This window comes from Bos grunniens, chromosome 12, assembly GCF_055505025.1.
Source record: "Bos grunniens cultivar Pamir isolate PY7600 chromosome 12, Bosgru_T2T1.0, whole genome shotgun sequence".
NCBI classification, from domain to species: Eukaryota; Metazoa; Chordata; class Mammalia; order Artiodactyla; family Bovidae; genus Bos; species Bos grunniens.
Genome location: NC_141176.1, coordinates 25140797 through 25167367, shown reverse-complemented (window position 1 = coordinate 25167367; position 26571 = coordinate 25140797). Strand labels below are relative to the sequence as shown.

The 26571-nt window shown below is 42.6% G+C and overlaps 2 protein-coding genes across 2 annotated transcripts; both read left to right on the top strand.

The window, feature by feature from the left end:
- The first annotated feature begins 644 nt into the window (after positions 1-644).
- LOC147361546 (uncharacterized) lies at positions 645-25903 on the top strand. Its single transcript, XM_086330778.1, has 4 exons — positions 645-716; positions 971-1252; positions 3041-3106; positions 23316-25903. Exons 1-4 carry the CDS (start codon positions 645-647, stop codon positions 23439-23441), a joined length of 546 nt encoding a protein of 181 aa, XP_086186904.1. The 3' UTR covers positions 23442-25903.
- On the top strand, positions 23348-25903 carry SERTM1 (serine rich and transmembrane domain containing 1). The gene has a single exon (XM_086329345.1). The coding sequence runs from the start codon at positions 23485-23487 to the stop codon at positions 23806-23808; it is 324 nt and encodes a 107-aa protein (XP_086185471.1). The 5' UTR covers positions 23348-23484; the 3' UTR covers positions 23809-25903.
- Positions 25904-26571: the final 668 nt, after the last annotated feature.

Genomic DNA, 26571 nt, shown 5'->3' with positions numbered 1-26571 from the left:
TTAAGCCTGCCACCCCCATCGGCCTCTACCTGGAGAACCACTGAACAGGGGTACAGCTACCATGACCGCAGGAGCTGGACGCTGGTAGGTGGCAGTATCTGGGCAAATTTACATGGTCACCAAGGCTTGAGCAGCATCTTGTTATATTGATTTGTGCTCCTGGCCATCTCATCAGGGAGATGACACCAAGGTGAATGCAGCCCGGCAGGCAGAGCAGGGACCGGAGGCCACGCCAGGGACACCTCCCAGGGCTCAGCCCTTTGCAGGCCATAGAGGCCAGAGGGCCACTTGGGTTGTTGATTGTCAAAGTGGAAGAGACCTCAGACATCAAATCATCCAAGCCTCTCGCTTTCCAGTTGAAAAAACAGGAATCCAGAATCACTGGGGGAAGGTCACAGGGCTGAGTGGTAACCGGTGTTAGGCATACCAGTTAAAGGCTCCCTGTATAGAGTTCTTTTAAGATGTGTGACTCTCTGAGCCAGTGGCCCAGTAGGGAATTTCTAGGATTGCCTGTCTCCCTGTCAGTGATGGAAACTGCAATCCTATTCATCTCATCTGATGATCTGGCAAAGGTCTCGGAAGGGGGAAGAAGACAAACGCTGGAGGAGAGAGGTCTGAGGCGAGGCACATCACAGGACCGGGCGATGCCCCCAACGCAGCTCAGAGCTGGGCTTCCTGAGATGCACCGAGACTCGTGGTTTGGAGTTGGGGGCTGCGTGGGATTCACAAAAGAGGGGAAGAGTTGTCAGAAAGTAGATGCTTTTGCCTGAAGAGAAAGGTCCCTAAGTCCCCAGTCGCCTCCCTCAATGCGTGCGCGCGCGCGCGCACACACACACACACGTACAAAAGTTGAGGCCACCACATCTGCCTTCCCCAGATGGGGTTCCCTGCGCAAGAGTCTCCTCCCGCTCCAGGATTTTCCGACGCTGGCGCAAGCTCCTCCCTTGCCGGAGCCTGGCTCCAGTCCTAGCACAGAGTGTCCGCCCGAGCAGGGGCTGGGGGGCGGCAGGGAGTGGGCCCCGCTCGCCGCCATTGGCTGTGTGGCTGCCGGGCGGAGGGAAGCCTCCCGCTGCGCCCGCCGCCAGCCCGTGCGCCCCAGCCGCGCGCAGCACCGGTGCGCTCCACCATTCCCGCCGACCGCTTCTCCTGCGCAGATCGGCGAGACCCGGAGCGCCTGCGAGGAGCTCGACGCAGCCCGTCCCACCCCGAGCTCGGGAGCCGGCAGGGGACATCCGCGCGCCCCGATCCGCAGGTCAGTGAGGGGCTCCCGACGCCGCCCGCGAGCGTAGGCAGAGGAGTGGGAGCCGGGGAGGCGCGGGGTGCCGAGCGCTGGAGGGGGCTTGCCCTGTGCCACCGGCACCCCGACTCCTCTCCTGGGGTGGCCTCGGGTCCCAGAGGCTCCACTCCCTCCCGACCTCCCTCGCCAACTCTCCCCGGCTCCCAGCGGTTGAGCTCCTTGTTCTGGTCACCCCCGAATGTGTCCCCTTCGCGCAGGCGAGCAGCTTCCGCTGCCCGTCTCTGCCTATTCTCCGGTGACTCCTCGGGGCTACAGTAGGACGCCGTGTCCTTGGTCCCGGGATGACCCGCTTCTATCCCGGACACGGGGCGCCGGGGATGTCTGCCCTCGCGTCTGCGGCTGCAGAGATGGGTTGATTCCCCCGCTTAAGTGCAGGCACTTCTACACTTTGCGGAGTGTGTCTCGGTGCACGCTCGCCTCTGCGAGAAAGGTTATTCTCGCCTTTGCAGTGTGTGCGGTCACGTTCGTGTCTGTTGGGCGCCCACCTGGATTTCTAGGGTAACCCCTCCCTTCCTGAGGATTCGCGGCGCGCACACTGACCGCCCGCGTTGTACCTTACCTGCCTCGCGTGCGTCTTCACCGGTCCCCGGCGGCTCCAAATCCGAGCAAGTTCTACCGGCGCGGAACAGGCTGCCGTTCCCCAGTCGCGGTTTTCCGAGTCCTTGTTGTTGGAAAACGCGTCGGCTTCCTCCCCGTTTTCCCTGATCTGGTGAGACGCTGGAATCCCGCGTTTTCCTGACGAGGTCCGTGGACCATGGGCAGACTGTCTGATTTCTAATTGAGGAGGAAGGTGAGTCCTGCGGGGAGCATCGGACTCCTCCATTCACAGACTCGTCTCGTTGAGTCCCAGGCACCCGCTCGCTTTCCACCGCCAGACGCCTGGGGCCCCGCTGTTGCTGGGTTTGGTGCCAGACTCCAGGGATGGGGTCCGTTTCTTACTGTCCTTCATTTCCTCTGCTTGTAAAATTTCCTTTGGAAAATTCTGTGCTGAAGTAAGCACTTGGATGGTTCTTTGCGGGCGAGAATGGGATCGGACGGCTGCAGGACGTCTCACAGCCTTCGCATTTAATTCAGCCCAGACTACAGGTGCCAAGGGCGGGAAACAGGCGGCGATATGTCCTGAGCATTCCCGGGCCCACCATAGGGACCACGCCCCGAAAGGCCTTTTTTTTTTTTCTTTTTCCCCCAGGTGCTTTTCACTTTAGATTTTCCAGATTCACTGTAAAGACAGTTGCCTATCAACAGGAAAAGAGGCAAAATAAGTGATACCCTTTTCTTCAAAGGTTTAACCCCCTAATGCATTAAGCCCAATGCATCCTCCCTAAAAAGACAAAAAAAGGTATATTTAACTAGTTTTAGCTTATTTGTGATCTGGCTCCCAGGCATGCTCAAATATATTGGCACTATTTTACTAAGTATAAAGGCATTTTACCCCCACCCTCACCCCCGCACACACATGCACACCCTTTATAATCTGCACACAGTTGATCTATAATGTATAGACAAATGGCCTTTTGAAGTGTTAGTGAGGCTGTCTTGCATTGACACCAGCCCCACAGAGGATGCCCCAGTCACCTTCAAATGCTGGGCATCAGGCATGGGGAACCGTTTGCCAACCTCAGAAGTAGTCTGGGAATAGTGAGTTCCAGAAAATGGGTGGAGTGTTCCATTTCTGTGTTTGGGTTGGAGGCTTATTATTTATTTGGCTTATTTATTTACTATCTTTGATTCCTCTACATAAAGGCAAAGCGCTTTGAAGAGCTCACCACACACACCTTTATGGTTCTCTTTAAAGAAGCCTCACTGAAGGTAAGATCCATTCTGTTCTCTCTGCCGCTGGTTAGTTCAATTCAGCAGATTTTCCTGGATGTCTGTGATGTAAAGAGATACATAATGTGCTGGTGTACATCTGTACATCCACTGGCCTTTTCAGGTCCAGGGTAGCAGACTACTGAGCCACATTCTAGGGCCTCAGCACCTCTGATTCTGACTTGTAGTAGATATCTCTGTGGGATCAAGTGTTCTGAGAAGCTCAGTCTCATGACACGGAATGACTCCTTCAAGAGTTCCCTATGAATAGAACCCATGCTCACCTTTGGAACCAAGACACCGTCATTGTTAAGTCTACACTAAATTTTGGCAACAAAACAATGAGGGTTCTGAATGGTCAAGTAGCCATATACAATTTAATAGTATATCTAAACATGAAATGGCACAATCTAGCCAAAATAGTGTCTGAATTCACATCAGGAACACGAGAGACTGTCATAAATACTTTCTGAGTTCCTAACTTTTAAATTGTCCTCTATTAAGTTGTGATGGCATCACTGACTCAATGGACATGAGTTTGAGTAAGCTCCGGGAATTGGTGATGGATAGGGAGGCCTGGTATGCTGCAGTCTGTGGGGTCGCAAACAGTTAAGACACGACTCAGCAACTGAACTGAACTGAACTGAAGTTGTAACGGCTTCCCAGGTGGCGCTGCTGCTGCTGCTAAGTTGGTTCAGTCATGTCCGACTCTGTGCGACCCCATAGACGGCAGCCCACAAGGCTCACCTCTGTCCCTGGGATTCTCCAGGCAAGAACACTGGAGTGGGTTGCCATCACCTTCTCTGAGGTGGCGCTAGTGGTAAAGAAGTCGCTTGCCAATGCAGAAGACATAAGAGACATGGGTTCGATCTCTGGGTCAGGAAGATCCCATGGTCATGGCCACCCACTCCAGTATTCTTGCCTGAGGAGCCTGGTGGGCTACAGTCTGTGGGGTTGCACAGAGGCAGACATAACTGAAGTGACTTAACATACATGCATAAGTTGTGTTAAGATGGGAGATCAGACTCTTCCCTGGTGGCTCAGATGGTAAAGCATCTGCCTATAATGCGGGAAACCCAGGTTCAACCCTGAGTCAGGAAGATCCTCTGGAGCAGGAAATGGCAACCCACTTCAGTACTCTTGCCTGGAAAATCCCATGGACAGAGAGCGTGGTAGGCTACAGTCCACGGGGTTGCAAAGAGTCGGACATGACTGAGCGACTTCACTTTCTTTCACTTTTCAGTCAGTCCAGATTTATTATTTGTACAATATTACAGGCTTGATCTTGATGTTGACATTGTTATAGACAATAGTGAACAGGTGTGGAAATTATAAGCCTATAATAGTTGTTAAAAAGTGTAACTTAAGAAGGTAACAGACCTGAATACAGTTTTTGATGGAAAACAAAAGGATAGGTGGCTGTTAAGAACCTATTTCAAACTCACAAAGACAAGAAGTTGACTTCAATCACAGTCAAAACACTAAAGATATTCATTCAGGGAACATTTAGAGGACAGATTTGCCCCCTGGGGTAGCCAAGACAGCAGCTTTCCTTTGCCATGGTCATCTAGTACTCATCAGACGTGACCGGCAATTTGCCAACTATTGCCAATCATGCTGGTTTGGTTCTTACTCACTTTCACTTTTCCTGTGACCAGGATCATAGCAGAGGGACTTACTCTTCTCGTTGCTTAAACAGAACATTCAGAACATGCTGTAAAATGCAATTGTAACAGAAAGTACAGTCACGTCTTTTTGGGCAGGTTGACTTACTGGCCTCAGCCTGAGAGTCTTAAACTTTGAAATAAAAGGTACATATGAACCACTTTAAAGGCTTGTGTTAAGCATATACGTTACAAAAAAGAAGGAAGGGGAGAAGAGAAAGAGTTCTGGGCTTAATCAGGAATATTTTACTTCATAAGTTATTATTAAATTTTATTTCTATTTCTTAATGAAGATACCTGCATTTTCTGATTAAGATTCATTTTCTTGTACCAACATTCAAATGCAGACATGCACAAAATAGAATGTGAACATGCCCATAATATCACCTGCTAACAAAACCATATGTTAGCAACCTGGTACATAACCTCTTATCTCTTTTAGTTTAGTTTGGTTTGGTTTTTGCATGTCACTAAAATTGTGTGTGTGTGTGTGTGTGTGTGCGCACGTGCATGCATAGCAGCAACAGCCAGGCTGGTAATCATTTTATAAAAACAGAATCATACTATGCACAACTCTAAAGTTTACTTTTTTACTTTGCCAGACATGTCCAGCATCTTTTCATGTTAGAAAACATAATTCTTTTGATTATACCAGAATTCCCTATTTGTACAATCTTGCCATCATTTGTTTAACCAATCTTTGACTCATTGGTAGTTCCAGTGTTCAGCTACAGAGTACATCTTTGTGCATGCACCCTTTAAATTTGTCTTATTTTTCCCTATAGGGTAAATTCTCAGGATTTATTATTTGTATTATTGACCTATCAGATCAGATCAGTCGCTCAGTCGTGTCCGACTCTTTGCGACCCCATGAATCGCAGCACGCCAGGCCTCCCTGTCCATCACCAACTCCCGGAGTTCACTCAAACTCACATCTCACAAACTCAAACTCACATGCCATCTAGCCATCTCATCCTCTGTCATCCCCTTCTCCTCCTGCCCCCAATCCCTCCCAGCATCAGAGTCTTTTCCAATGACTCAACTCTTCGCATGAGGTGGCCAAAGTACTGGAGTTTCAGCTTTAGCATCATTCCTTCCAAAGAAATCCCAATGCTGTGCATTTCTTCAATAAAACAGAAAGGACTCAGTAATACATCCAACAAGTAGTAGATATTCCCCACTGTGATCCAGAGTATCTTCTATATGCCCAACATATTTTTCCCACTTAAAAAGATAATTTTTATTGTTACTTAACATCCATAGTGAAAGTACACAAGTCATAAGCACATAATTTATGATTTTTTGTGTTCAATTTGAACACACCCATGCAGATGGAACCCAGGTCAAAAAATAAAATACTTACCAATACCATCCCTCGTGCTTCTCACATGCCTTGGCAACCAATTGATTATTCTAACAATTCCTCATGAGAAAGTCGTTGGTGAGCTTGTTGACCTCAGTTTTCATGATTCAAGTGCTAGATTACGGGCACCGTGCTGTTCAGATTGACAGTGTAATATTGATTGATGCTTTTCAGACCTTCAAAGATTCCTTGTCAACAAAGGTGGCCTAATTTAACGGAATTAGTTTCCAAAATCCTTCATTCTGTCCTCATCACTTTATCATTTCTATCAAGTTTGATCTTATATTTATCCATTGGACCGTGCCTGGCACATATTTCAATTGGTATCATGAATTAACCTCTGGATAACAAAAGAAATTGACTAACTTGTTTTTCATCTGATTTCCTATTGTTGGCCACCTAGCCCAGCTGAGTTAGTTGGATTTAAAATCGGGAAAGGAGTCCTAGGCTCTCATTTTGTGGCTTCTTTCTTCTGCCTTCTTTTTCCATTAGGAGTATAATCAATAACCTTCAAAATTCAGTTAACTTTCAGAAACATCAGTTTCTTGATTTTTAAGGACTTCCAACTCTTTGATTCTATTAAAAAAAAAACCATTATCCTTTAATGTATAATTAAATACATATAACTTTCCCTTCACGGAGGAAAGTCAATATTGAGAGTAAACGCAGGAAAGAAGGAATGTGTTAGATGCATGAAAAGTGTCTTAAGTTAGTTCAGTGAATGAGGAGAGAAAATATTTGCTCCTTTTGTGCTCCACTGTTTTCATCCCTTTTATTATTTTCTAAGAAGCGGAAGTCTGGATCAGTTTCCTAACACAATACTGCTGGGGAGATCACTGCTCACATTACCATGGCTGCAATCGAGATGAAGTGCTACTCAAAGTACAGTTCACGCACCAGCGCTTGAATTGTTAATTACTCATTCACCAGGAGAGACGGAACTTGAGCCAGAATATAAATCAAATAAGGCATGAAAGCAGACTTTTTAGCTTGGATGATTTTTTGGTAGTAAAACCTTCTTGAAGGAAGCAGTGCTTTGAAGTTCCTCTTCTCACAAGGACTCATAACCCACCTATTCCTGAGGGAGTCAAGTGGCTATTCGAATAGTAGCACTGATCTCTAAGGTGGGCTTTGTAGTTAAATTGAGAAATTTGTAAAAATGTAAACATTTTCTCTTCCTGTGCTCATTTTCTATTGAAATTGGTTTTTTTTTTTTTTTAGTTTTTTTTTTTGAGCGGAAGGTATATTTAACTTTGAGACAGAGAGACTAATAGCACCACAAAACATAGTGTTCCTGTACGCAGCTAATTATAATACCCTTCCCTACAGTGATCAGCGTATTGCCCTTGACCCTTTTTACTTCCACAGATGAGCAGAGAGACAAGGACTGTGATTGTACGAGACTTGGTGATTTTCAAAGAATGGGATTATCATAGACTTTATATTTTAAAAAAAAACAATGCACCCTGTTTCCATATCCAGTCACATCTTCACTGATTCACTATGGTAAACTCCCTTTTGATTTTTATTGTGCTCTTCAGAATACATTCATTCCAGCCACGCAACTACATTCATGATAATATATTTCAGTGTTGACAGCAGATTCCTCCATTATCCTGGTGGACAAGAAACTCAATAAAATCTTTGTTGAATATTGTTGAGAGATACAATTGCTTGATAAAAGTATGGTCCAAGTTTGCTCTGGAGCATGGAACTATTCATTTTATTGCCCTAACTAAAATATTTATAAATTTAGGGCATGTTCATCATTTTTTTTCACTATTGAATAGCTACCCTTTGCCTTATCAGTATGATTTAATACAAGATCATTTATTCCTTCATTCAATAAATATTATTGTGAATCCAAAAGTAGAATAGATAGAAGCTATTCTATCTATTCTATCTATCTATTCTATCTATTCTATCTATCTATCTATCTATCTATTCTATCTATCTTCATTCAATAAATATTATTGTGAATCCAAAAGTAGAATAGATAGAAGCTTCAAGTTTCTCATTTCTTTTACCCTTTGATTCCTTCATTCCTTCAAATACTTATTGAGAATCTTTATAATAGAGATTGCTGATTCATAGATAGAAAGATTAGTCCTCTATTCTAAGAGTACATAGTCTATCAAAGCAGACCAGTGGGTCAACGAATGTAACAAGTATAATAAAATGTGGGAAATGCTATTGTAGAAAGGTATAGAAAGTATCCTGAGAATACAGAAGAAGGAGCCAGAAACTTGCTTAGAGAAAAATAGGTAGGGATTTATATTACGAGTGAATTACCAGATGAGGCAGATGCAGGAAGGTTTGCAGAGTCTTAAAGAATGAACAAATTGGATTTGGGGTGGAGTTGGGGAGAAGACATACAAATATAAGAATTAAATATAAGAATTCAAAATATATGGGGAATCTATAATAGTTTAATATGCCTGGAACACCATTCTCAGAGACAAGAGAAAAATGAGACTGGAAAAGTAGGATGTGGCTATGTAACAAGGGACATATAAGGTAGGTAATATAAGAGAGGATTTTTAGAATTTTTAATCAAGATGGTCACTATAAAAATATGCATGTGCATTAGACTCATGCACATATAGTAATATTTTATCACCTTACCTTACATAGTACATGGTTAACAAGTTGTTGAGTTAATCATTGATTGTATCAAAGAATAGTTTTCTTAACCAAAGTCACTACCACTATCCCATTATTTTTATAATGAGTTGTTTTATCCATTAGGGGTCTTGAGTTAGTCTTCATGTCTTTATTGTCTCTCCCCTAGTCCCTCTTGAGGGCTTCCCTGATAGCTCAGTTGGTAAAGAATCTGCCTGCAATGCAGGAGACTCTTCAATTCTTGGGTCTGGAAGATCTGCTGGAGAAGGGATAGGCTACCCACTCCAGTATTCTTGGGCTTCCCTGGTGGCTCAGCTGGTAGAGAATCCACCTGCAATGCGGGAGACCTGGGGTGGGAAGATCCCCTGGAGAAGGGAAAGGCTACCACTCCAATATTCTGGCCTGGAGAATTCCATGGACTATATAGTCCATGGAGTTGCAAAGAGTTGGACATGACTGAGTGACTTTCATTTTCACTTTAGTCCCTCTTGAAACCATTTGTGCAGGTTAAAGCGACAGCTGGGCAGGACTGTCCATATAAAATAGCACCTCTTCATGCACCCTAAAGGCAATCAGTCCTGAATATTCATTGGAAGGACTGATGCTGAAGCTGAAACTCCCAATACTTTGGCCACCTGATGTGAAGGACTGACTCATTGGAAAAGACCCTGATGCTGGGAAAGACTGAAGGCAGGAGAAGGGGATGACAGAGGATGAGATAGTTGGACGGCATCACTGACTCGATGGACATGAGTTTGAATAAGCTCCAGGAGTTGGTGATGGACAGGGGAGCCTGGTGTGCCACTATCCATCGGGTTGCAAAGAATCAGACATGACTGGCCAACTGAACTGAACTGAACTAAATGCTCCAGCTTGTCAGGGAATGTGTGTAGCTGTATCAATAGCTCACTCTCATTCCTTTAAACCTCACTCTTGTATGAAATTAAAGCTAACCAAAAACATGCTTTACAACCTTCTTTCTTAGCAGTGCCAAAAGAGAGTTTTAATATAATATATAGTAATTCATGCAGCTCTCCATTATTCAGAATTTGACTGCTTTAAAGTCAGTTTGTTATATACCATTGTAATCTCTGCTGTCATAGTGAGTCAGTCAGTAGAAGGTTGATGATGCTACAGTACAAAATAAGCGAGTCATCTCAGTGGCTTAAAACAACAGAAGTCTACTTACTGTTCACACTAAGTGCTCACATAACCAGAAAGGGGTGAATGCATTGGCTTTGGTCACCCAGGAACCCAGATTGGCAGAAGCTGGCCCAAATCCACAGTTATTGCAGCAGAGGGAAGGCAAATCTCAAACGTGAAAGAAAGGTGAAAGTGAAAGTTGCTCAGTTATATCCAATTCTTTGTGACCCCATGGACTATACAGTCCATGGAATTCTCCAGGCCAGAATACTGGAGTGGGTGGCCCTTCCCTTCTCCAGAGGATCTTCCCAATCCAGGGATCAAACCCAGGTTTCCCGCATTGCAGGCGGAATCGTTATCAGCTGAGCCACAAGAGAAGCAAATTCACACAGTGATTGGAGCAGAGGGAAGGTATGTGGCAAATCTCACATGTAGTCTTGCATTTTATACCCACAAGTAACACATGTAAAATTTTCTGCGAATTTTACTGATCAAAACAAGTCATGTGGCCACCCTAGTTTCAGAGGGGGTGGAAACACGCAGCCATACAACATGCCTGGACAGAGGGAGGGACAGCAGAAACATGTAAGCATCACTGATGACCACAGGTCTCAAATGTATTCCTCCTTTATCTTCAACCTCCCCAGAGAGAAGAAATGGAATGAACATAAAATGTGGAGACATGGTGATATAGATTTGAATTCCAGTCTGGCCTCTAAGTGTCTGGGTAACCTTGGGCAAGCTTTTGAATTCTCTGATCCTTAATTTTCTCATTGGTTAAAGCAAGGTAAGGGATAATAATAACTACAGTACAGACTTGTGAAGATTAAAGAAAATACCCCTGTGCCATACACACACACACATACACATATACACACAACTAGTATATGCTTTTATTGAATACATATCAGCTGCTGTCATTCATTGTGCTGCTGTTTTTCCAAACTCGTTTATCTGGACATCCCTTCTCCTATACAAGCATGTCAGATCCAGCTTCCTCTGCCTGTCACATTCTGAAGACCTCCTTTCATTCCACAATGACCTGGGGATCCTTGCACCACCCCCTGCTACTTCTCACCACTCTTCTGGCACGATGTTGCCTCTACATCCAGTGCACATACACTGAAATAAAAAAGCACTCAGATATAAGAGAAATGAGTGATGTGTGAATGCATGCTTCTGATTAAGGGTATTCCTACAAATTTAATTAAAAAAAACACAAAGCACACAGCCTGAAAGGTAAAGTGGAGAGCTCAACCTTCATAAAGGGCAAAGCCAAAGTCTGATAAATCTTGTATAAAAGATCCTCGTGATTTTCATGAGTAAAGCCATATTTATTTGTACTTTTAAAAGAATGTATAAGTCTTTTATATAGGCCAGCAGTGTGGTAGTCTGTTTTCTACAAATAATGACTAATTATTTTCCAGTTTGACCTCTTCCCATTTTTAAAAGTGAAATACATTCTGGGAGCATTTGAGCCTACATTTGCTTATTGCTTCCATATTGTCTTTGACAAATTCTAGTCCTGGGTTGTTATCTCAAATAACAGGTTGCCAGGGACTTGATTTCCTCTACATTTGATAGTCTGCCGTGTCATGGTGCTCCATGTTACAAGGAACACGTAGACATTCTTTTTGTTAGCCAGACTTTTGAGTTTATTGTGCTGCCTGAGAGAGAAAAAGGAAGGATGAATGAGAGAATTTTAAGGCAAGCTCTGCTGCTCTGTTTACACAAAGGATTAGCAGGACCATGGGAAGTTTCTTGAGGGAACATGCTTTCCTGATGAAGGACACACTGTCCTCATTTCTGTCTCCTGCCTTTGCTGGTGAACTTGGGAATCCTGGTAGAAGAGTAATTTCAGAGCCATGAGAGGGCACTTTGTCTCCTTATATGGTTGGTGTTTTATGTAACCTCTGCCTAAAATCTGACTCATCTGGTACTCATCAATTTAGGGTACCTACCTAGAGCCTCAGTCATATGATTGCTTATGACTAAAGAAAAGCACTATTAATGTCAATGCTCTATATTTTAAAAAAATTTGCAGCTGCATTTTTCAATGACTAGTTTCATTCTTCAGAGAAGGCAATGGCAGCCCACTCCAGTACTCTTGCCTAAAAAATCCCATGGACAGAGGAGCCTGGTAGGCTGCAGTCCATGGGGTCGCGAAGAGTCGGACACGACTGAGCCACTTCACTTTACTTTTCGCTTTATGCATTGGAGAAGGAAATGGCAACCCCCTCCAGTGTTCTTGCCTGGAGAATCCCAGGGACGGGGGAGCCTGGTGGGCTGCTGTCTATGGGGTCGCACAGAGTCGGACATGACTGAAGCGACTTAGCAGCAGTAGTAGAAGCAGCAGTTTCATTCTTTAAAAATTATTTACTGGCTCCTATTTCAAAAGATGCAGACCCTGAACTGTAAGAGAGTTCACGTATTTGGATTTATTCTTCTTGCCACAATAGTATTAGGACGCACCCAAACCAGAGCGATCAGGGAGGTGGCTGCTAGATTTGAAATGCAGGAAGCATGAGTTCTTTGATCTGCTGAACTTGGAGTTTGAAGACCGATGCTTGATGCCTAAATCAAGTTTCCCGCTTTTGCTGAGTTTATTTGCTTCTGTGTTTCCTGTGGGCCCTATGTGGAACCTGGACCTCATTGGCTATTGGGAGTCTCAGTGACCTTCCCCAGAGCCTGCCAACACACAAGCCTTCAATAGAAAATGACTCTCTCTTGGATCTTGAGGGCAGTATACTAAGTGAAACAAGTCAGACCAAAAAACAAATTCACACAATCTCACTTATATGTGGAATCTAAAGAACACAAAAACAAGCTCATAGAACAAGTTGGTTGGCGGGAGGTGTGTGAAATGTGCAAAGGTGGTCAAAAGGTACAGACTTCCAGTTATAAAATAAGTAAGTCATGGGGATATAACATTTGTCATGTTGACTGTAGTTAATACTACTGCATTGTATATTTAAAGTTGCTAATATCTTAAAAGTTCTCATCATTAAGAAAAAATTACAACTGTGGGTGGTAGCATATATTATCTTCTTGTAGTGATCCTTTTGCAATATACAAATATCTAATCATTTTTGTACAACCAAAAACTAATACCATGTTATATGTCAGTTACTGCTGCTATACTAAAGAGTAATGCATGCTCAGTTGCCCAGTCATGTCTGACTCTTTGTGACCCCATAAACTATAGCCCGCCAGGCTCCTCTGTCCATGGGATTTCCCAGGCAAGAATACTGGAAGGGGTTGTCATTTCCTCCTCCAGTGGATCTTCCCTTCCCAAGGATCAAACCTGCGTCTCCTGCATTGGCAGGCAGATTCTTTACCAATGAACTACCTGGGAAGCTATATGTCAATTATATCTCAATTATTTTAAAAAAGAAAACTACTCTTTCTTGAATCAGGATACCTACAAAGCCCCTCCCTTTGACTGGGTATTTAAAGTGCAGGAAAGATATCCTGGGCTGCCTCTGAGGATGACTGATGACGTAAGATGAACATCGAACACCTTACATTCATCTGGAGGTCCAGACAGAGATTCAGACCAGTGAGTGGCGGCAGAGTGAAGTCATGAGCAAGGCTGCCTGGCCAGTCACCATTCCTGGTGTTCAGGCAGCCTGTCCTGCCACTATGGATCTAGTTCCCTAGGAGTATTAAACCTCCTCTCTCTCATTCTCTGAGACTTCACTTCCTGTACCTCTGGGCATCATAAGCTGATGGTGCAGCAAATATTTGAACTTCTCCAAAGCGCACTGAAAAGTCAGGCTTAATCACTGTATTTATTTAGAAGCTTCTAACATTTTTAGTGACTTACTGCATATTATACCAAATATATTTTCTTAATACCCTTGGGGATAAACCATCTTTCCCTAACTTATATGTTAAAGATCACCAATCCTACTGAAAAACTATGAGAATAATAACAATGGACACCTATATATCCTTTAACTAATCAGTTGCTAATATTTTAACACATTTGTTTCATCATCTTTTCTTTCTGTATGTGTGTGTATACTAATTTTTTTTTTATTTTGGCTGACCATTTGAAGGTTAGTTGCTGCTACTGTGATATTTTACTTTGTACATGTATTTCCTAATAACCAGAACGTCCTCCTATATCACACTTAGGAAATTTAACTTTGCTACAATGCAGTTATCCAATGTACAGTCTATGTCCAAATTTCCCCAGTTGTCATAATAATGTCCTTTATAACAAAGCTATTTTTCCTTTTAATGGGCCCAAGGATCTTTCATTGTATTAGAGGATAAATCTCGACATCTGCATCCTACTTTTTCTTCTCTGAGTATTCAGCTGAATACTAAATAATGTAATACAGCCAAAACTGGTTGTAGCCAAAACTTAGCCTGCCTAAGCTGCCAATTACCAAGCATTATTATTTTTAAATACCCGTTTCACTGTGGAAAGCATCATCATACGTTGACTCTCAGCCATGGAGGACTGGAAGAATGAGAGAATGTATTTAGTAGAATCCATATGTATGAATTATACTAAGCACTGGGCTAATATCCAGGAGGGTTGGGCAGCGTACACGCTATGTAATCAACTAAGGTTCTATTTGTAGTTGTAGTATGAGGGGCGATGGTTTATTAATTCAAGTAAATGCTTTGTTGAAAATGTCATCAGATGGAAGACTCTGTGAGCCTGAGTCCTTGCTGGGAAATGCAGGACTTAAAACACACATACTTGTCATAGTCCAGTCCATTTCTAAGAAGAGGCTATAAAGCATCTTAGTTTAAACAAATACATGACTATAGTTGTCAACAGAGAAATATAAATAAATCATGGCCTGTTTAATTAATTTGCTAATACTGAAGTTCTTTTCAAACAACCTATATCATCACTTTTTTTTTTCAAATTGTACCTGTACACCTGATTTTTATAGATAAGAGAATGGTTTGTTAGGTTTTGGCATATTCTTAGGTGCAAATTTTATAAGTGGATATATTAGATAATTTATCTTTCTGTCTTCCATATGCCTCAATTACCAAGGTATTTTAATGGAAAATTAAGCTTGGGGTTTAATTTATGAAGTGAATAAAACATTTACTACATATCCATTCTTATAAGCTGAAAATTTATAATGCTAAGTCACTTCAGTCGTGTCCGACTCTGTGTGACCCCATAGATGGCAGCCACCAGGCTCCCCCACCCCTGGGATTCTCCAGGCAAGAACACTGGAGTGGGTTGCCATTTCCCTCTCCAATGCATGAAAGTGAAAAGTGAAAGCAAAGTCGCTCAGTCATATCTGACTCTTAGCGACCCCATGGACTGCAGCCTACCAGGCTCCTCCATCCATGGGATTTTCCAGGCAAAAGTACTGGAGTGGGGTGCCATTGCCTTCTCTGGAAAATTTACAATACAGATGAAAAATTACAAGATAATGTATACACAAAACAGTAATAGACATATACAGAAGCATATGCCATCAGAAAAGTTTTCACTGAACACATTTGCCTAGATACCTATGGGAGATGGAAGGAAATGTAGAGAAAGAGGGATCAGGTTAGTCACAAACAGAAGAATGTGTATTTAAAAAGGAAAATAACAATAGAAACAAGAGAATAAAGAGTGGCATTGGTCAGGAGTTGTACAAGCTCACTTACTTTCTTCTTATGCTGCATGGTCCCAGTGGCCCATAGTTGCCTACTTCAGAGGAATCTGCTTAAATTTAGGGTGGACTTTATCAAAGCTTATAGAAATCCCATATTTCCAAGCTCTTCCTTGTCTCCTTAGAACAGTTTTAGGGGCACTCAAAGGCCCCTGGAGCCTGAGAGAGTTGACCGGGAATACCCTGTGGTCTACCTATAAAAGTTTAAAAAAGTGACTTATGGCAATTGCAAAATTAAGTTTACAAGAACAAAATCTTCCCAAATATCATACTCCATAAGGAGACTGTTAGGAGCATTTCCTGATTGGACAAAAACTAAACTTAATACAAATTATTTTAATTGTGGAGATAGAATGAAAGGCAATGGGAAAGAAGGAAATGCCATTCTCCAACCAGAGCATGGTTCTCCAACCACAGCATGGTTCTCCAACCAGAGCATGGTTGAGAATTTTTTAAAACATGTCTCGTCTTATTAAAAATAAGCAAGCAGGTTTCCTTGGTCATCCAGTGGTTAAGAATCCACCCTGCAATGCAGGGACACAGGTTTGATCCCTGGTCTGGGAGGATTCCACATGCCCTAGAGCAACTACGCCCATGCGCCACAGCTACTGAGCCAGTGTTCCACAGCCTGCTCACCACGACTAGAGAAAGCCTTCTCACAGCAACTAGACAAAGCCCTTGGGCAACAAAAATAAAATTTAAAAATGTTAAAAAAAAATAAGGAAGCTTTTTTGTATACTAGTTGCTCCAAGAATTAAAATAATATATATTTTTCTTAATATTCTTCTAAAAAATTGGAAATGATCAGAGCTGAGTGGAGGAAGGGAGTTGCACCTCAAAGTCCTCATTAAAAATTCTGTAACATCTTGAAAGGTCGATCTTGGCTTCTTACCGTCTTTCTTCACACTGATTCATTTCAACTTTGCCTGTGATCTTCAAGTCATTTCTCTGACGGTTTGCTTTTTCTTTAAATCAAGTGTATAGCCAATAATCTTTTTTCCTGCTCCCTGAAAGTGACTACATATCATGTTCTGCTACTTCTGAGCCAGTTCCTGCTTCCTTCAACCTTTAAGTGGCCACTTTTCTCATTTTGATTTGATTCATTGTGTTAATAACATAGATGAGTCCAATTTTCCCAAAGTGCAGGGTAGACCTCTTCTTGGTCTTTTCTAAACATCATTACAAAATCACAAAAATACTATGCCTAATACTGGTTTTATATTTGACCTTTTTAATCCAGAAAATGGGGGCTTCCCAGGTGGCACAGTAGTAAAGAATACGCTGCCAATGCAGGAGGTGAAAGAAACTCAGGTTTGATCCCTGGGTCAGGAAGAGCCCCTGGAGGAGGAAATGACAACCCATTCCAGTATTCTTGCCTGGAAAATTCCATTGACAAAGGAGCCTGGCAGCCTGTAGTCCATGGGGTCGCAAAGAGTCAGACACGATTGAGAATGCATGCATCATGCATCATTGTCCAGAAAATTATCCACTTAAACTTTCTTTTTTCTAATGGAATATCATTTAAAAATAATTATTCTTACTAAGGCAGAGATTTTGGCATAAAAATGTTCACAAGAATGTAGCAAAACTTTATTACAAATAATAGTTTGATTTCCCCAGGAAAACAGTGCTATAGATGCAAGGGAACTCCTATCTATAATTGCTTTTGAGGCTGTACAAGATAGATGGTCACTTAGGTTCCTATCTCCTTTTGAAATAGTTTCTTGTGTTGTTTATTTTTATTTTTTAATTTCATTCAATCTACACTATTTTGCATATCAAGAAAGGTATATTCTGAATATTCTGTGAATTATACCTTATGTGGATAACTATTTTTTAAAGAATCAGAACAAAATAACTAGCCTAACATAAAAGTATTCTGAAAATAATTTAATTATTTTGCTGAGGAAATATTTTACTGAGCCGGAGGCTAATCCAGAGAGATAAAAGCCATCACCGAGGTAAAGAGAGATAGTAAGGGATTGGACTGAATCCAAAGCCACCTAATGACCTACCCTAGAAACTGGTTTTGAAAATAAATCACAGATACTAAGCTGTTACTCCAACACTTCTTTAATTTTCACCAGAGTACTATGAAGAAATTCTGATTACATCTTCTCATCATTCTTTTGAACTACAGATAAAGAGGACTGTTCATTTTAATTTTTGGCTGCCATTATCCAGTCCAGGGGAGCTTCCCAGGTGGTACTAGTGGTAAAGAACCTGCCTGCCAATGCAAGAGACAGAAAAGATGCAGGTTCCATCCCTGGGCTGGGAAGATCCCCTGGAGGAGGGCATAGCAACCCACTTTAGTATTCTTGCCTGGAGAATTCCATGGACAGAGGAGCCTGGCGGGCTACAGTCCCTAGGGTTGCAAAGAGTTGGATGTGACTCGACTGAAGTGACTTAGCACACATGCATCCAGACCAGACCATGAATTCTAGGATGTTATCCAGAAACTTCATCTCTCCACATTTCTTTTCAGAAATGGCTCTCTAACTCCACATTGAATAGCAGATAGACTCAGTTTTTTTCTTTACTTGGTTTTATTTTTTATTGTGCTGACTCAGGGAATCATAATGAGATTCCACTAATTTTCACACAAAATTCTTCTCCCAAAGCACTGTACTGACTAAGCAGGAGCAGTTCTCAAATAAGCAAATATATGGCAGCCCACTCCAGTATTCTTGCCTGGAGAATCCCATGGACAGAGGAGCCTGGTGGGCTATAGTCCATGAGGTCACAAAGTCAGACAACTGCAGTGACTTAGCATACATGCATGGATGGGCTTAATCAGCTTTGAATAAGGTTAGTAGTAATATAATGAACTTTATTTTCATTATTGCAAGCCTAGGGGTAAGTGTTTGCCATTGACTGCAAGTGAAGATTTACATTTAAAGTATGTATTGTCAACATACCTTCTCTTACCTAGCATGACCTAAAAGGCCACTAGGTGAAGGAAAAGCATTAAGAGAAAAGAAAATCATGCAAATTGTAAAGGAAAGTTCAAGGTCCTATATAAAACATGTTCTTTTCTAAGTAGAACTAGAAACAGCTGTGCTAAGATATGATAAGTTCCCCTCCAGATTCTGGAAATGGTAGTTTCTACATGTCCTACAAAGAAAGGGATCAAATATATCATCTAAAACTATTCATTACATTATACGATTACATTTTACATTTGTAGACCTGGAAAGAGCCTTTACCATGCATGTTAATACTGTATCAAATTGTTGCTAATGGTTTGGGAGGCCCACCTTTTGGAGAATGACACAGCAGGGCAAGATAACGATGAACTGTTGATTCAACATCCTAACAGCTAGGGCACTCTAAATAATGTCCACAAGGGAACAAAGCAGCTTGTCCCAGTTTTCCACAACAACAGCAACAAAAAAAAACCTTTCACAGAGTTGCTATTCACATAGAAATGTATTTAAATAAAGGTCAGAAACTCAGAGACTGCTGTGCCAGACTGGAGGCTGACTGTAGGCTGGGTTTAATCCACCACTGTATTGTAGAAGTCAAGACCCTGGCAGAGGCCCCTCCCACAAGCTGGCCACCCAGGGGTCTTGCAGTGCTTCTGGGAGAGCACTCAGAGATGAGGGCTTATCAAATCTCCTTCCTTTCACTAAGCAGGAAGGTACACACAGCAGAGAGTATGCTTTGCTCCTTCAGAGCTTCACAGTCCTCATAATCACCCCCTGGGAAGGAAAGCTTCCATTCTTTCAGAGGAGTCACAGAGGCTGGGCACTGAGTGACGTGCAACGGAGGCCCGCCCCCCTCCACCAGGTCTGCCTTAGCTGTGCGGTTCCTCTGACTCCCCACCCCACCGGACTCACAGTGAGATCACATGCCCATCCTTCCTCGCTTCAGGAGGTGACTGCTGTTTGTAGACTTCTTCCCAGCACATTTTTCTATTCCAAGAGACAAAGGGATAGCTGGCTGATCATGAACTGAAACATCTCCCCAGATCTTCACTTATAATGCAATCTGTCTCTTCTTCCTTTCTCAAAAAAAAAAAAAAAAATTCTGAGAATGGGTCAGAGGAAAAAATAATGCATCTCAATCCTCACATGGCTTTAGGTGCCACATGAAATGAGAGTCTGCTCTCGCTGCCCCTGGATAGGTCAAGGCTATGCATTTCAGATGAAATCGCTTTCTTTTTTCCTTTGAACCTAATCTGTTTGGGAGAAACAACCCAAGAAGCAGCATCTTGAAACACACTTGTTTGATTTTGTTTCCACAGTACCACCTACAGCCTCATTCACACTGTTCAGTGACTAAACACATACACTCTGGGTCATCCTCAGCATTATACACAGACTCAAAACATTCACCAGAGAGAAAAAAGAGTTATCCATTTTTAAGACATCTATAAGAACATAAGAAGTGATGTCATCAAGTTAAAATGATTCTAACAGTGTGTACACTCTATTGTTTTGGAGTAGAAGAGTGAAATGAAGTTTGTAGATCTGTCATTTTAAATTAGGTAGTATTCTGAAAGTAATAGTAAATCTAAAATATTGGGGGAAGAATATTTAGAGAAGATATTTAATTGTGAAATGTTGAATGAGGATGCAAGTTGTCATCTGTTCATTTCTACCATTATCTCCCAAGGCCACTTGGAAGATCAGACACTTTCCCCAAACATTCTCAGCCTCAGTTGCCATAAACTCTTCCATAGACACTTGAGGCTCACAATGGGCTTTTGTCTCAAAGAAGGTGATCTTCAGGAGGTGAAACATACTCCTGGAATATTTACATTGTAAATAGATACCTTGGATTTAGCAACTAGTCTGGCAGCCAGTTGTGAGCTCTATCATTGAATTGCCAGTGACTGATTCGGTGCCTCCAACCTCACCTCCAGAAAATGATACAGAGCTGAGTAGCAAAGGTGGTTTTAGAGAACTCAGCCAATTTCGGCTGAATGTATGACCTGTACGTGTCAGTTATTGGACTAGCAGAGACCTGGAAGTCCCTCTAGTCCTTCGAGGGATTGAGAAAGACCTATATCTACTGGTCTTTTACTTGGATGGACTTTTTTTATTTTCAAAGCATGATTTTGGACACAGTGTCACATCCTAACTTAGGAGCTTGTGGAGAGGTAGAAAAGGTATCATTGGACAGATGGGAAAACAAATATCAAGACTGAACTGTAAACTTGTCCAAAGTAAGTGGCAGGTAGGAACTAACCGAGTGTCGTCATTTTCTCTTCCTACCACAGTTGAGGAAAGTAAGAACACAGTTCAGGCATGGGTTCCTCTCTGTCCTCTGTTACTGACTAGTTGTGAACCCTGAGTAAATCACAATTTCTTTGTTGATCAGTTTCCTCATCTGCAAAATGGAAATAATAATTCCTGCTCTGCCTCTCCTACAAACTAGTTTGTGTGAAGAACAACACAAAATGCACAGCCCCTACCTTCTTACTGATGCCAGAAAAAGAAGGAGTAAAATCATTACTACCAAAGGATAGGAAAATTGAGATTGGATGGTATAAAAGGTGGAAGTTCTGGCTTATCTTCTAATTAGATACATTTATTTTTGTCATATCAATGCAAGACAGAATCTTTGTCCTTAGTTTCCTCAGCTAGACTTAGGAGGTCTTATCAGAACATCTTGAATATTTCTTTCCATTCAGTCTACACGATTCTTTCCTATGCACCACGCTGTCTCTGAGTGAAAGTCGCTCAGTCATGTCAGACCCCCATGGACAGTCCATGGAATTCTCCAGGCCAGAATACTGGAGTGGGTAGCCATTCCCTTCTCCAGGATGATGTCTCTGAGATGCTGCTATTTTCCCTACAGATGAATGGCTAGGGCACTTTTCTGCTGTATAAGGCATGGTATTACTACCAGATCAGTGGAACATGTTTGCAGTCCCACTGTGATCCTCTTTTTTTTTTCCAAAGGATCCTTAGGAGCCTATAGCAGCCTAATGGAATTAAAATCACCAAAGTGTAATGAGGAATGGGAGTCTCATTATTTTAGGAAATACTAAGAGCTTGTCCCATGGCCTCCTCTGAGGAGTCACTGAGATTGTTAGCTGGCTTGACTGCCGCCAGGGCAGCCCTCTCAGAGGGTCCCTCCTTCTTGGGAATCATTAGTGCCGCTCAGCCACAGCCACAGCCACAGCGGCCGCTGTCAGCCCCTCAAGCAATCAGTCACTTAATTAGATTTGAGGAATGGAAGGAAAGGCAAGTTGTCAAGGTAAAATGCGGGCAGAGGTTAGGGAAAGGGAAAGCCAGGGTACAGAGGCAGCATTTCACTACATCTGATGCAAGGAAATCTGGAAATTTACAACCAAATGGTCCAATGCCATAAAGAGCTAGGAAGAGCATCTTTGCTGGATTTGAGGAAAGAGAGTCATCCATCAGAGGGATCATTCTCCCTCAGGCTGCTTCCCTCGCCCCCACACGGACTAGGCAGAAGAAGCTGGCTGGGACTTCTCCAGTCATGGACGCGAGGGTGGTAGAGACACACCGCACCCACACCCACGCCTGGAGCCTGCAGAATCACACACCTTCCCTCCCAGGATGCCCACCTGGCTCCATCCACTTTGTTTCTGGCGTTCCTCACAGGGACCACATAAGGAGGGGAACATGGCCAAGAGCATTTCTTTCCCTGTACTCAACACACACATCACACATATACACATGCACCTCCCCCCCCCACACCACACATACACATGTACACTCCCACACACACCCATACACATCACACCCTTCACCCCCACCGCATGTATACCCATACATACACCCATACACCCACACACACACCCATACACATCACACCCCTCACTCCCCCACACACCACACGTACACACACACACACACACCACACATATCACACACACACATCACACATACCCCACACACATACCACATGCACATACACCCCACATACAGATGAACCTCCCCCTGCCACACACACACACACTGAGCTCATTTTGGCCCAATTTTACAGTTCACAGAGTGCTTCCCTGTCTATCTTGATCCCTGCATAACACAGTGTGCAGTTGGGGCAGTACTATACTATTTTACAGATGAGAAAAATGAAGCTCAGAAGCTAGGCAATTTGCCTAGCTTCCCAAAGATAAAGGAGAATTCAGGCCTCAAACTTAAGGCTCTTGACAGCAAACCCAGTACTCTTTCTACAATTAAGAGGAAATCCAACTTTTATCAATCTAAAGGTTTTTAATTCAATGCCTAAAATATGCAGAACAGAATACAGAGGTAGACCTAAAAGGAAACAAATATGTAGGAATGGCCCCTGATCCCAAAGAGATACGCTTTTATAAACAAGTCAGCAAATTATGAGAAGCAAGCTTACACGTGCAGTGATTCTCCAAAGCATGCTAGAAGGAAATACTGGTCAAAAAAAGTTGTGCTAGTGGGCTGGACAGTGCAGGGAATTCATTTTCTGGAGGAGGAGGGTTTGCAGCTAACTTTTGGGGTCCTATTCTCAGAGTAGGCTTGGAGCATCTGTTGAAATCTCAGCAGATGGAACACACCAGAAATGTACTTTCCTTTTTATTTTGGAGAAACCTGGCACCTAGGGTACTATGAGATCAAATAAAAGTGCATTTTTATATCATCATTTGTAACATAAAGTCAGGAACATTACTTGTTCCTGGGAAAGTGATTTCATTTTTTTCCCTCCCCGATGGATTTTATAATTAAGCCATGCTGAAATGAAAACTGGAAATGAGAGTTAATGTGACTTCTTTCTGAATAATACACTCAGTTGTCTGGGGTTTTTTGTCTTTGTTTCTGCAGTGTCAATGGACACCTGGCACCTGCCGCCTTTGCTTGGAAACTGAGAAGTTCTGTTGTGCTGCAGTGTTTGCTGAGGCTATCACAGCAGAAGGAATGCTGATTCTGTCCCTTTTAACCCCTGTGTGAAACTGACTTTCATACACTGTGCATTCTGTGACCTTCGGTAAAGATGTCTGAACCTGACTCTTCCTCTGCATTCTCGGGGAGTGTGGAGAACGGAACTTTCCTCCAGCTGTTTCCCACATCCCTGTCCACATCGGTGGACCCGTCCTCGAGCCACCTGTCAAATGTCTACATCTATGTGTCCATATTCCTCAGCCTGTTAGCCTTTCTGCTCCTGCTTTTAATCATCGCCCTCCAGAGGCTCAAAAATATCATCTCCTCCAGTTCCTCCTACCCGGAGTATCCAAGCGACGCTGGGAGTTCTTTCACCAACTTGGAAGTCTGCAGTATTTCCTCGCAAAGGTCCACTTTTTCAAACCTTTCCTCCTGAAGAAAATGGAAGAATCTTTCAGTGCCGTGGCCGCTGAAGTTTTCCCTCAGGGGAAGTATCACAGGAAGCAGGCACTTCAGGAAAGAAATGCCCATGTTGTTCTTTTTCACCAATTAGACCTGGTTCTCCTCCTCCTTCAGCCCTGATTTCTTTTTCTGTTCATGATGCTTTTTGTTGTGAATGTAGGAGTTGATGCTGACAGAAATGCTTGCATGGTGAGGAATTTCACCCAGACCGCTTGATGAACCTGCAGCTGGCTTCTCAGTGGGGCAGGCCACCCTGCTGGACACCTGAGGCTGAACTCACCTGAGGCGGAACTCACCTGAGGCGGCCTCGCAGAGGAAGCTGGGTCAGGGTCAGGGCTCTGCACTTCTGTTTCTCTTACAAAACCATGAAACCAACGGAGCCAGCAGAAACTGGCAAAGTGAAGTCTGAGCTATGTAGAAGATATTTTACATATTTAAAAGATAAAGTGGAAAACACCAAGTTTAAAAAAAAAAATCAGTTTGGATTTCATGTATAACATCTCTACAGCCAGAGGCAAAAATATGCTAAGTGTTTTATTTCATTTCACTTTAACCAATGAAAATCACATTTATTGATGAATTAAGTCATAAATGGAGAAGTTCTGGAAGACTTTAACTTTTAATAGCAAGACAAATAAGTGTTATGATGCTGTTTGTAACATATTTCTGCTTTGGGGTTTTTTTTTCCTACTTATGTTATAGTCTTAATGACTCTATGTTTGTGGAATTCTTTGTGATAATTGCTGTTGCTATTCCTAAGACAGGCACCAGAACAGACACTGGAAATTTTTATTTTGTATCTATAATTTCCATCAGTGGGAATCATACATACGGAAAATACTCATTTAGTTGTATTTTGCACTCCTCGTGGTTGTGAAAGTATGTTCCTTTATTCAGTTTCACAGTCTTCATAAGCTCAGTGCAGAATTATATTGACTCCAAGATGTCAGATGTCTGTTCACTCACATTAGGTTGCAAAACTTAGAAGACTCCATTGCTTAATAGTTATGTTGTTATATACTCTGTGGATGTTACATGTCTCTGATAATTCATTATTGTGTGTTAGCATAATACTCTACATTAGGATTTCGGGATGTGGATTTATGTTTAAAACTGTAAACACTCACATTGGGTAGGGGGCTGCTATACTGTGGTCAGCCAAGCACAGTTGAACTCGGGGGCTTTGTGCATGAAAGGAAGTACTCTCGAGAGCACAGACATGGAATATGGAGGGACTCAAGTTGCTCCCCAAAAAACTAACAAAGCAAGCAAAGAGCTTTGCTCCTTTGCAGCGTCTTAAGAGTAAGAATTTTAATATAATTTTTGAAATCAGTGGTCTACGGTGTAAACATTGAATGTATTCATTCTGCAAAGCCCCTGCATCAGCATGGCCCCATCTGCCCAGGGCAACTAGACACTTCTTATCCAAAATATTTAATAATCTGAAGTGGTGGGGCCTTAAAGCCACCCTTTGGTTTGGTTGCATGGCTTCTCCATCCAGAACTGGAGTGGGGTAAAGAATGCACCATTTTTACAGGGCATACCTTTGTCATTCTAAAATGCTGAGAGAGATGTGAATTCACAGTGAGGATCAGGTTTTTTTTTTTTTTAATCCATAAGCCTCACTGAAATCTGACCATATCGGAAGGTTTATGTATCAAAAATCCCCCCAAACACTATAAGACCTGCACAGAGTTGCAGCCCTAAAATGTATAATGAGTGAAAATTTCCCCTCTGCTGTCATTTAAAGCACAGCAGTGTGTTACAATGTTATTATGTAGTATAAATGCTGGACTGGAAAAACTGCTATTTTAGACCATTATTAGCATTCTCAGTGTGTGTGTGTGTGTGTGTGTGTCTGTACACAACATAGAATATATAATATATATATATATATGTATATTCACACCCTTCTCAATTAAGAGTTGTGTGAAAGCTGCACAGGATTACAGAGGCATCTATATCATCACTTTTGCTCTTTGATTAGTCTTGTGCTATTTTGGTTACCAAGGAAAAAAGGACTCGGATGAACTGATTTTAAAAAATAAAGGAGCAAATTTGCCACATGACAGTATAATCTGCGAATGGTCTGTTCTAAGGGGGTAACTTTACACTTTCCTTCTGGAAGAGATCTAAAGGCTTCTAGGACTAAAACTAATTTTTTTTTTTTTAATTTTCAGGCACACCCCTCCCTTCCCCACCCCCCAACTCCCCTCCACGATGGTTCCAGCTCTCAAGGTTAGCGATTGGGAGCAACATTCAAAGACATAAAATAGGGTTTCTCACTCCCAGCTTGCCAGGAAAACAGACTCTACAACCTGAGCTGAATTTGTGTTAAGAAGTTCAGGAAGGTTGGAAGACTGGTTTATAAATAAAGAAATCAAGCCCACTGGAAGCCTGGCTCTTCTCTTATTGTTTGTTCTCAGTGAGGCAGTCCACAAGCTTCTCTCCTGGGAAGGCTTTTCCTTCAAGTCCTCACTGAAGCAGGATCAATAAAGAGTGGTCAAAATGCCAGCCTCTCCCCACCCCTGAAGGGTCCCCTCCCTCTGGGGCAGTGAGTTCCATAAGTCCCTGATCAGAAGAATCACCTGGATGCTTGGGAACTATTCAGGAAATATTCCCAGGCCACAGTCCAGACCTCAGGAGGGAGCCAGAGAACCGGTATTTTTAACAAGGACCCTGGGTGATGCTCATGGTCAGTGAGACACACGGTGGCAGAGGAAAGTCAAAGTGTTAA

Bases quoted from the DNA above. Each gene is read 5' to 3' on its own strand.
- LOC147361546 (XM_086330778.1), top strand. From the start codon at position 645: ATGCCCCCAACGCAGCTCAGAGCTGGGCTTCCTGAGATGCACCGAGAC. The intron at 717-970 runs GTGGGATTCACA...CTCCAGTCCTAG, and splicing joins GGTTTGGAGTTGGGGGCTGC to CACAGAGTGTCCGCCCGAGC. The intron at 3,107-23,315 runs GTAAGATCCATT...TTGTTTCTGCAG, and splicing joins TTAAAGAAGCCTCACTGAAG to TGTCAATGGACACCTGGCAC.
- SERTM1 (XM_086329345.1), top strand. From the start codon at position 23,485: ATGTCTGAACCTGACTCTTCCTCTGCATTCTCGGGGAGTGTGGAGAAC.